Consider the following 11485-nt stretch of genomic DNA (forward strand, 5'->3'; position numbering starts at 1 on the left):
TGCTTCATAAGCTCTTAACCTGTTACTTTCGGCTGCAAGGAGAAAGGAATCCCAGACTCTGAGAGCTTGTGTTGGGGACCAAAGAATGGCGTTCCTTGGAGTGAGTCTCTAGCATATCTGGGATGCTTACAGGGGAAGGAGAGGGCTTTCGTTTCTTGGCAAGCCAGACCCGCTTTGAACAGATTTACTGTATATGTGTGCGTGTGTGGTCACGGATGGGGTGAATCATGCTGCAGGGATCGAAATTGGAAGCAGGTCATAAAATACAATACTCATGATGAGAACCCAACAGTGACTACTTGGGTGTGCTGAGAACAGGTGCGGAACATGACTCGCCTTTGATGAAGCTTTACAAAACATTACCCCCCTCCCCAATCCACCCCATCTGCTTTGAAGACCAGACCTTTGCATAATCTCATCTATATCTGTCTTATCATGTTCTGGAGTTTGGCTTTTCCAGGCTTGCCAATTTACTCTTTCTTTGCTTCAGCCCACCCGCATCCCATGACAGCCCTGGTCTTCTTATTTAATTGTGTTCCAGATTTGGGCTCTTTTGTGGAGAAAAAATTCTGCTGTATCTTCATATTCCACATTTCTTTTAACAGTTTGATTATTTCAATTTATATTTCATCTTTAAGCTAATTCCCAACCTTCCCAAACATTCCTAGGTTAGTGCTAAGTCAACTGCATTAGTCGTGGAAATTGTGTTGTGCTCTTACATCTCAATTATTATTGACCTCTGGGTCTGTCAACCTCATCAGGGTTAATATCCAGTTCTAGTTTGTTTTCTACCACAAATGGATCAGACCAGAACGACAGGCTAATACACCGCCTTGCCTTTCAGAGCAGGGCATCTGGCTTCAGCAGGCCTTGAGTTCTCCTAAATCAATTAAATCGAGATTTGCTTCGGCCAAAGAGACTTTAGAGAAAGGGCACTGGCATAAACAGTAGAAACAGCTCCTCGTAATGGAAAAATACAAAACACTCAAGGAGCCCCAGGAAAGCAAAGATTGGTAGAATCGGCAGACAAGACGGCTTTGGAAGCAATATGAGAAGGTTGCTAGCGACGTGGCCGGAGAGATTTCTGCGTCAAAGGACTACAGCCAATATATTGTTATCAAAAAATCCCCCCGCATATTATACCACCTCAGACGAGGCTCAATGTAACAAAACTTCATTTCTATAGACTTACAAACAAATCACAGTTAAGAACGGGTGTGAGATAACAGGTAGTGAGAGAAATCTACCCTTCAGAAGGCAAATTCACTCATGAAATAGTTCTCATGATAAAGTTCTGATGAAACTTTATCAATCCTTGTTTTCACAACAAGCCATGTTGTTCAAAATCTAATTATTGCAGGAACAGAAAGTGAGGCGAACTCTTCTGAAGAGGGGCATAGACAGCAAAATAAACACCATAGGCACAGTCACCCTTCTCTATGTGATCCAAAGTACAGGATTTTGTCCATTTTCCTCATACTTCTAACAATCCTGATTTGTCTGAATTCACTATTATCCCATGTTATCGACTGCTTTTGAAACATCCCAGGTTCCTACTCCCAACTTCAGTTCTTGCAAACCAAACAAAAGCAAACATCCCAGTTTGTGCCTCCCAACTCATAAATCACTTTTGCCGTCTTGAGAACCCTTGGCCACTCGTGTTCTGGTAAAAAGTTTTCAGTTTTGTTTTTTCAACTCGTGCTACTTTCTGGGAAAAGGCCGTTTTCATGTAACAGGTAGACAAAGGAGAGAGTAGCCTGCATTCCACAACTTCAGGTAGCAAAGGTGTGCAGGTTTCCTGAACAAGCCGCCATCTGTACACATGATAGGAGGCCAGAGGAATGCCAGATAAGTCCGACTGCTGACGCACAAGACGTCCTAAAACCAAGCAACAAACAGGGAAAGGGACTTTCCATATCAGGTCTTTTCCCCTGAGGCATGTTGTACGTATAAAACGTTTTTGCAAACAGACTTCTGGAGCAATCAAAACATCTCATGAATTAGGAGCAGTGAAATGTTATACAGCTCCGGTCTTGGCTCCTTCTGAAGAACTGTCAAAGTTGTGTATATATTCACCTTAAAACCAAACCAAACCCTCAAAACATGATGGAAAAGAAGACTTGTTTTAAAATATAGGATTCTATTTTGGTTTGGGGCAAATAAACTGTCATACTGCTTCCTTACTTGCTTTCCAATGCCAGAGCAGAAAAGGCCTCTACGTTCCTCAGAGTTTGTTCTGCCTTTAAATGATCCATGGTAGAGGAAGGCTCCATCAGATGATCCTTGGTAGATGAGGGCTCCATCTAGTGATCCATGGTAGAGGAGGGCTCCATCAAGTGATCCATGGTAGAGGAGAGCTCCATCAGGTGATCCATGGTAAAGAAGGGCTCCATCAGATGATCCTTGGTAGAGGAGGGCTCCGTCAGATAATCCATGGTAAAGAAGGGCTCAATCAGATGATCCTTGGTAAAGAAGGGCTCCATCAGATGATCCTTGGTAGAGGAGGACTCCATCAGATGATCCTTGGTAGAGGAGGGCTCCATCAGGTGATCCATGGGAGAGGAGGACTCCATCAGATGATCCTTGGTAGAGGAGGACTCCATCAGATGATCCTTGGTAAAGGAGGGCTCCATCAGGTGATCCATGGTAGAAGAGGACTCCATCAGATGATCCTTGGTAGAGGAGGGCTCCATCAGATGATCCATCAATATCAATGGTACTGACCTCAACAAAGTGACCAGCTTTAAATACCTTGGCTCAAAGATTATCTCCAACAACAAGGTACTGTTGGATACTCACGGGCTCACAAATGCTGCATGGATGTAGTAGGAAGTGATGAGTGATAAGAAAATCCCAATCTGCCTAAAATAGAAAATCTATAGGATGGTGGTGAGGCCGGTCACCCTATACGCCAACCACTAAGGCTGTCGAGCAAACTCTGCACACTATGGAAATGCGGATGCTCAGGTGGTCAATGAGTGTTATCCTGAAGGACAGGATTCCAATCGATACAGTCTTCGGAGTTAATCCGATTGCCGAGAAGATGAAGGAATCTCATCTGAGATGGTGTGGACATGTGCAACAAAGTGGCGATGGTTACGTGAATATGGAAGTTGCAGGTGAAGGCTATGCGGCAGATCTAAAATGAGCTGATGTGACCGACAGGAATTTGCGGATCCTGCAAATTTGTGAGAAAACGCTGAGAAGAAGTCATAAGTGCAAAGCATAAACGAATACAGATGACTGGCATTGTTGTTCCTTTTCGCAACTCAGCCTTGAACATGCTTGGATTCTTCCCGGACCAGAAGTTGTAGTTTTCCTCCCGTGAAGGAGACCTTTGCCCTCTTTGATCGAATCGCCCTGCGGGTTTAACGGAAGACGCGTCAGAACACGTTTTATGAATGTATCTACCAAAACAGACATTTAACAAAAACACACTAACCTCGATTCCAGACTCAGGCATATCTAAGAGAGATCTCTTTGGGAGGCAAATAGGAGATATATGTGTTTAGGCCTTGCGGATGTGCGTGGAAAGGGGTGCATTGCAAGCTATTATAAACAGAGGAGAGCATTCATCCCAAAAGGGGTTCATCCTCGAGCCATCGGGAGAGGCAGGGAATGAATATATTTTTTAAAAAATAAATACAATTTCTCAATGTTCAATGAGAGGCTGAGCATCTCATATGTTTCTGCAAAGGTGTTTAGAGTGGCTTGTAGATCTTCTTCTGAATGTACACAGACTACGTTATCATCGTCATATCAGAGTACTATAACAGATGTTGTTGTCACCTTATTTATTCGTATTCTTATTTATTATTAGTATTCCTAATTCCTAATTCCATACCTCACAACCTCTGAGGATGCCTGCCATAGATGTGGGCAAAACGTCAGGAGAGAATACTTCTTGAACATGGCCAGATAGCCCAAAAGATATACAACCCTGTGATCCCGGCCATGAAAGCCTTCGACAACACATTCCTAATTACTTATTGGTAGCACTACATTTTAATTTATTCATATTATTTATTATACTTTATTATACTTTATTATTATTATTATTATTATTATTATTATTTATATTACTATATATTATTTTTCATATTTTATTATTTATTAGTATTCATATTTATTATTAACTATTGGAGTTCTATAACAGATTTATTTATTTATTTCAATTATTTATACCCCGCCCTTCTCACCCGAGGGGACTCAGGACGGCTTACAAGTGGCAATTGATGCCGTTACACTGATATACAATAAACTAAAATGATTAAAACAGTTAAAACAATCATAAAATAGTCATAAAATACAATATACAAAGTTTAAAACAATGCAAAGTGCTTATGCCATTCATCCACCAGACGTTATACAAGAGCCGTAATTCAGATGTTGTTGTAACCTTATTTAATAGTACTCTTATTTATTATTAGTATTCCTAATTATTTATTAGTAGCACTATATTTTATTAGTAATATTATATTTGATTCTTTATTATATTACATTATTCATATTTTATTATTTATCAGTATTCATATTTATTATATTGTTATAATTATGTATATTACTACATTATTCATATTTTATTTATCAGTATTCATATTTATTATTTATATTATTATGTATATTACTATATTATTATCCATATTTTATTAATAATTATATTATTATTTATATTATATAATTTTCTTATTATTTGTAATATTATTTGCTACTATATTTTATTACTATTCTATTTATTATTCAATTGTTATTTATTAGTACTCATCTTTTTCTTTATTATTACTATTATTATTATATTTAAATTATATTATTATTATTATTATTTCTGCTTCCCTCAGGCTCAGCGTGCAGAAAATGAGACAAAGAGGCCCCGCCCACTCATAAGCACGTGATCGACTAACGGCTTTAACGGTCACGCCTTTCGAGTCTGTTAGGACTCAGTAGGGGGCGGGGTTTCCAATCTGCCCCGCCCACCCGAGGTGCCACGGCAACCGCCCACGAGCCTTTTTCAAATCCGGCCAATCAGAGGACGAAAACACAACCAAAGAAAAACAACCTCGCAACCGTCCAGCAGCGATCGAATCACAAGCCAGGGATGAGGGACAGGGTTCCCCGATTCTGATTGGATAATAATGGAATCAACAAATTACGAACGCCCCGCCTCAAGGGGTTCCCGACGCTCATTGGATGGGACGGCGTAGCAATGACGATACAAGTCCCGCCTCTCGGATTCCCCGATTCTGATTGGAGGACATTTCTCTTCCCCGCCTGACTAGGCGGGATGATGAATTGGAATTCCCCGATTCTGATTGGAGGGAGGGGAAGGGCGCGGCCCCGCCTACCAAGATGGCGGCGCCCATGAGAGAGGAGGGAAGAGCGTCGCCATCGAGGGGTTTAGTCCAAGTTCTTAGCCTAATAAAGAAGCAGCAGAGGGGGCTCGAGGCGAGAAGCGTCGCTTATTTTGAGGGGAAGGAGAAGAGGGTAGGAAAAAAGACCCCTTTTAATTGCTTTTCTGGCTTCAACTGACCTTAAAGGGTCCCTCTTGGGGGGAGGGGAGGCCTGAGGGACTGTCCCCTCCCCCACACCCAAATTAAACTAATTAAAAGGACTGATTATTAGGTCCTCTGAGGCCTTCTTCAGGCTCCAAGGGACGTGCCCAGGCTTGCCTCTTCCATCAAGCCTCGCCAACAACTCACAGGCAGTGAGTTATATACATAATTAAATATATAATATATTATACAGTAGAGTTTCACTTATCCAACATAAACGGGCCGGCAGAAGCTTGGATAAGCGAATATCTTGGATAATATGGAGGGATTAAGGAAAAGCCTATTCAACATCAAATTAGGTTATGATTTTACAAATTAAGCACCAAAAATCATGTTATACAACAAATTGGACAGAAAAAGTAGTTCAATAGACAGTAATTTTATATAGTAATTACTGTATTTACGAATTTAGCACCAAAATATCACGATGTATTGAAAACATTGACTACAAAAATGCGTTGGATAATCCAGAATGTTGGATAAGCGGATGTTGGATAAGTGAGACTCTACTGTACATATAATATTGATTATACAGTAGAGTCTCACTTATCCAAGCTAAACGGGCCGGCAGAAGCTTGGATAAGCGAATATCTTGGATAATAAGGAGGGATTAAGGAAAAGCCTATTAAACATCGAATTAGGTTATGATTTTGCAAATTAAGCACCAAAATATCATGTTATACAACAAATTTGACAGAAAAAGTAGTTCAATACGCAGTAATGTTATGTTGTCATTACTGTGTTTACGAGTTTAGCATCAAAATACGATATATTGAAAACATTGACTACAAAAATGGCTTGGATTATCCAGAGGTTTGGATAAGCGAGTGTTGGATAAGTGAAACTCCACTGTACATATAATATTGATTATACAGTAATATTATAATGGAGTACAATATTATACTACTAATAATACAATATAATAATATTAATTAGGTAAATATTTCCCCTGACGGTAACCCCAGTCGTAACCGACTCTGGGGGTTGATGCTCATCTCCATTTCTAAGCCAAAGAGCCGGAATTGTCCATAGACACCTCCAAGGTCATGTGGCCATAGGCATGACTGCGTGGAGCGCTGTTACCTTCCCGCTGGAGCGGTACCTATTGATCTACTCACATTTGCATGTTTTCGAACTGCTACGTTGGCAGGAACTGGGGCTAACAGCGGGCGCTCATTTCACTCCCGGGATTTGATCCTGGGACCTTTTGGTCCGCAAGTTCAGCAACTCAGCGCTTTAACACTATTATAATTTTATATTTATATTATATGCAATATTACTAATAATATTGCAATATAGTTGTATAATATAATTTACTGTATGTATATATTCTTGTAAACCGCCCTGAGTCCCCTTCGGGGTGAGAAGGGCGGGATTTAAATGTCGCTAATAAATAAATAATAAATAAATAAATAACACACTGTGCCACCAGGGACCCCTCAATAATATTAATTATATATTAAATGTAATGTTGCTAATAATATTACCATATAATGATATAGTACAATATAGTAATTTAATGTTTATATTGTGGTATTCTAATAATATATTGTATGTTCATTTGGTTTGTAAGCTGCTCTGGGTACCCTTTAGGGTGAGAAGAGCGGGATATAAATGTAGCAAATAAATAAGTAATAGTTCAGTCTTGCTGTTTTTGCCAAAGACATAGCAAATACTGGGTTGCTGTGAGTTTTCCAGGATGTATGTCTGCGAAATAATGTCCAGGGAGGGAGAAATAACTCTTGTTTGTTTGTGGGAAGTGTGAATGTTCCCATTGGCCACCTTGATTAGCATTGAATAGCTTTGCTTCCAATCACCGGCCTTTTGATAACCAGCGCAACTTACTCCAGTCCACAAGCAGCTATTTAACTTGCTTCTTTTTCCCCTTAGTGACCGCTGTGGCTCTTGTGAATGGCAAAATCAGCAGCAACAAAAGGCCCGGGACTCGCTGTTTTAGCCATCCAAAGTATTCATTCCTGTTACGTCACGGAGAAAGGACCAAAACTTCAAGCAGCATGGATGCCTGACACCTTCTGAAGCATTTTCTGAAATAAAAATTAGACTATATGTAGGATATAAAGGTCTCCACTGGGCACCCAAGACCTTCCAATTCCTCGCCAAAGGATTTTTTTCCATAAAACTATCAAAGATAATACATCGTTAACCTGTCTTTTGGAAAGCAGCATAACTCACTCCAGTCCACAAACAGCTTTTTCCTCTTTGCAGCATCTCTTCCTTTCAGCCTCAGCTATGGAGCTAGTGTTCCTGGTCATCAACGGCATGGCAATGATTTTGGACATTGCCCTGATGTTGCTGGACGTCAACTTCTTCCTCGTTTCAACCTTGGTCTCTGCTCTGGTTTGGCTGGTTGCATTCATTTATAACCTGCCCAACACCTTGGCGGCTGGTGTGATCCAGTGCTGGAACGGGATCGGGCTGATTCTACTCTGCATCGCAGAAGCGGCATATTACCTGACCATGGGCTCCCTGCACACTGTGTTCAATGTGCTTCGTAGCCTCTGCTCCACCATGGAAAGCTTGAAGTTAGTGGGCCACCTCTTTGCCCACATAACTCTGAGGAGCAAAGAAATCATGCACCGAGGCTTCTGGAACCTGGTTGGCTCTGGCCAGTCGCTGGTGAGGCAAATCTGCGAAGTCTGTGCCATTGCCATGAGCCTCGTGGCTTACTTAATCAACAGCACTATCAACATCTGCCTCATTGGTACCCAGAACCTTTTCTCTCTGGGGCTGGTGCTTTGGGAGACTATTGCTGGCCCATTTCTGAGAGTCACAGATATCTTTGCCGCTTTCGTCGCTCGCCTTTCCAGCAGCGCCATTGCGATGGCTATTCTCTTGTGGACACCTTGCCAGCTGGCGTTTGATCTCATGGCCTCCGTGAGCAAACTACTAATTAATATATTCTTGCTGAACCTTTACGGCCTGGTGTTGCTGTCCGTGATTGTTGCCGCCAGCATCCTGATCCTTAATCCTCACCTGACATGGACTTTGGCGGCCCAGGTGTCGGACTACCTGAACACCATGCCGTCTTACCACCGCTTGCTCAGGGACTTGCGTCGTCTCTACCAGGCGGTGCTGTTGTCATTGGATATGGTCCTGAGCTCACAAACCTGGCGCAGGTTAGCCGATTGGAGTCTCCAGATGGCCAGTTGGAATAGATTTGTTGGTGGAGCAAACCTCCAAGGCGAACAAGAGCAGCCGTTTGCGGTGGAAGCCAATCAAGAAAGACAGGAAGTAGTTGGTGTGGTTCAGAGACAAGCTCTTCCTGCTGTGGCTCATCCTAGAAGGCAAGGGGCACCTGTGACTGGTCAACAGGCTGTAGTCCGTCCCCGACACAGAGCCAACAGAGACCAGCCAAGGACAGATGCTGACCTGGGACCAACCACACAACACAATGCGGCATCTGGACACCTTCAGGATGAAGGACCAAGCACATCATCCACCAAACCTGTGACAAAAGGACACCTGAATGCTCTGGAAGAGGACGACGATCCATGGCTGCTCCTCAAAGAGCAAGAGGAGCGAAAGAAGTGTGTCATCTGCCAGGACCAAACAAAGACAGTCTTGCTGCTTCCCTGCCGGCATCTTTGCCTCTGCCAGGAATGCACTGAAATCCTGCTGCAGCAGAACATATACCAGCGTAACTGTCCACTTTGTCGGCAGATGATCCTACAGACTCTTAATGTCTACCTGTGAACATGTTTTATTTCGGGGGGGGGGGGGGAGAGATAGCTATATCCACATTCCATCAGACTGTGTGAGTGTATTGGCCACAATGTCCTTTGGAGGCCAGGGCTGTGCTGATAATCCTCATTAACACAGGTTACTCTTTTTTCTTTCCAAAGTACTATTGTAAATGAGTGAAACTTTGAAAACACTATGCGTGGTTTCTATGCACTTCTGTTTTCACTCTCTTGTTGCTGCCATCAGAAAGCACAGTAGTGGATCAGAATGGGTGTCTGAATCATTATTGTTCCTTGGTCATAAAGGTGTTTTTAGTTGAGATATTTTGATTATTCAGAAGTGGGGCTTAAAAATGCACCAAATACTTTGCAGTTCGAGATATATCAATGAGTTGATGGCAAGGAACTGGTTATTTTAAAAACAAGATCACAACCAGGTGCCGAAATCCCAGGTATTTTTATTTTTATATACATTAGAGTCTAGAACAGACTTAGATAATGCTGCTGATCGGCAGCTCTCATTATAGACAGTGGTGAGGAATGCTGGGAGTTGTAGTCTTAACAATTTCCAGAAGGCAATACAATTCCTATCCTTGGTTTAGAACATAGAATAAGACCTGAACTCTGTTCCTAGGTCTGATTGAAGCAGTCCCATCGAGCCAGTTGCTGAATCCCATTGACTTTGTGAGTTTAGTTGGGAATAATAGTAGAATTCAGACTTTCCTTAGCAGGAATAATTCTTAATAAAGTTTGGGGGGGGGAAAGCCAGGGAATGGCCTTTTATTTCTTTATTGGAAGTGTGGTGCCTTCCAGATGTTTTAGATTTCAATTCTCTTAATCCCTGGCTCTTGGCAGTGTTGGTTAAGGCCAATGGAAGGTGTAGTTCAGCTGTTAACATTAACACTGTGGGATAATGTGCACTTTTCTCATGGGAAGGCCTATAAACTCAGATCAGTAACTATCTAACTGGTGCTATCCACAGAAAGGGTTGTGAGTGTATCCTATAGGACAGTGTTCCTCCATCAAAGAAGCATAGCCAGTGTGTTAGATGATCCTGAAATGTCCCATAATAGTCCATTTGATGGTGTGGTTTCAAAAGAACCTTGACAATGGTCCAAAGCATTTCCTAGCCTTCAGTTTTCCTGTCTCTTTGAGGCCTTCAGATCCATAAGAAAGACAAGCTGGACACCCAACAAATGTCTTTCACTATAGTTTGCTTTCTAATTACATTTGTTAACATCCGTTGGCATGCAACCTCTGCAGGTCGCCGATGCCAAATTGCCATTCCGGCCTTGTTGCACAATGTATTCCACTCCCTTTGGGGCAAAAAGCTGATAATAGGATAACATTCGGTTTGCTAACAACAATGTTCTATCAGCAGAGCTGGAGTCGTAATAGTTTGCTTCCAGGCGCGACTGAGATAACCAGAGTAAAAGCTGTTTATGACTCCTTGTCTGTGTTAAATTTGTGTAACTGGGGGCTGTATTAAGAAAGCTGGTTTCTAGATCCCTAAAACAATTGGCCCTGTCCAAGTGAGCAATCTTCCTGTGTTAGTTCAATATTTGCAGGAGCACAAGGGGACAATGCTTAGACTTAGTTGTTTGGCTCCACAATCATTTTTAGGATTCTTTTCCTTTCCGAGCTGATCAGTAAACATCTATAGGGCAAGGGGGCAATGAGAACAAATCTAGTAATAGCCCAATGAATAGCTGTTATTAGCCTATAACTTATCACCTATTTACAGGGGGGAAAGAGGAAGGTAAGTGATCATCCACATGCACACAGACAGCTAGTTTAATCTTTGAACTGGAAAGAGACATCAGAGAGGCATGAGGTCCTGATTTGTTTCTGCTCTTTTGTGGTACTAAGTTATTGACAGTTCTCATTGTAAATGACACTGTGATCTAGAGAAATTATCATAATGTGGTTTGATTCTCCTGAATTTGCCAGGTTTTCATGTTACCACTGTAGTCACTATTGAACCATTACCATATGGGTGGTACACTGATACTAGACGTGCTTAGAAGTAATCCTTGTTGATTTTAATAGGATTTGATTCCCAGTCGGCTTGGTCCCTAACACTTTTAAAAGTAATGCTTTAAAGGGCTTTGTGTCATTCTGAAGATGAGGAAACAGTATGCAGTTTAGTATTTGGTCGCAAAGGTCACAGTGCATTCGTAAACACTTTTGCCAACATCTATAGACTTGCCTGGAGATGTGCTCACACTGTAAAAT

The 11485-nt window shown here is 41.7% G+C and overlaps 1 protein-coding gene and 1 long non-coding RNA gene across 3 annotated transcripts; one reads left to right on the forward strand and one right to left on the reverse strand.

Moving 5' to 3' along the window:
• Window positions 1–1081: 1081 nt before the first annotated feature.
• LOC134293486 (uncharacterized) lies at window positions 1082–4036 on the reverse strand. The gene is made up of 2 exons (XR_010000436.1): window positions 3845–4036; window positions 1082–3360 (listed from the first exon to the last, which is right to left on the reverse strand). It is a non-coding gene; the product is annotated as an uncharacterized LOC134293486 (long non-coding RNA).
• Window positions 4037–5303: 1267 nt separating this feature from the next.
• Window positions 5304–10701, forward strand: rnf26 (ring finger protein 26). Of its 2 annotated transcripts, none has more exons than XM_062961097.1 (2): window positions 5304–5481; window positions 7440–10701. In XM_062961097.1, exon 2 carries the CDS (start codon window positions 7800–7802, stop codon window positions 9261–9263), a length of 1464 nt encoding a protein of 487 aa, XP_062817167.1. In that variant the 5' UTR covers window positions 5304–5481; window positions 7440–7799; the 3' UTR covers window positions 9264–10701. The 2 variants fall into 2 exon arrangements, with proteins under 2 accessions (XP_062817167.1, XP_062817168.1); XM_062961098.1 differs by lacking the exon at window positions 5304–5481 and adding an exon at window positions 5545–5701.
• The last annotated feature ends 784 nt before the right edge of the window (window positions 10702–11485 follow it).

Source organism: Anolis carolinensis, unplaced genomic scaffold (genome assembly GCF_035594765.1).
Source record: "Anolis carolinensis isolate JA03-04 unplaced genomic scaffold, rAnoCar3.1.pri scaffold_8, whole genome shotgun sequence".
Lineage (NCBI taxonomy): Eukaryota > Metazoa > Chordata > Lepidosauria > Squamata > Dactyloidae > Anolis > Anolis carolinensis.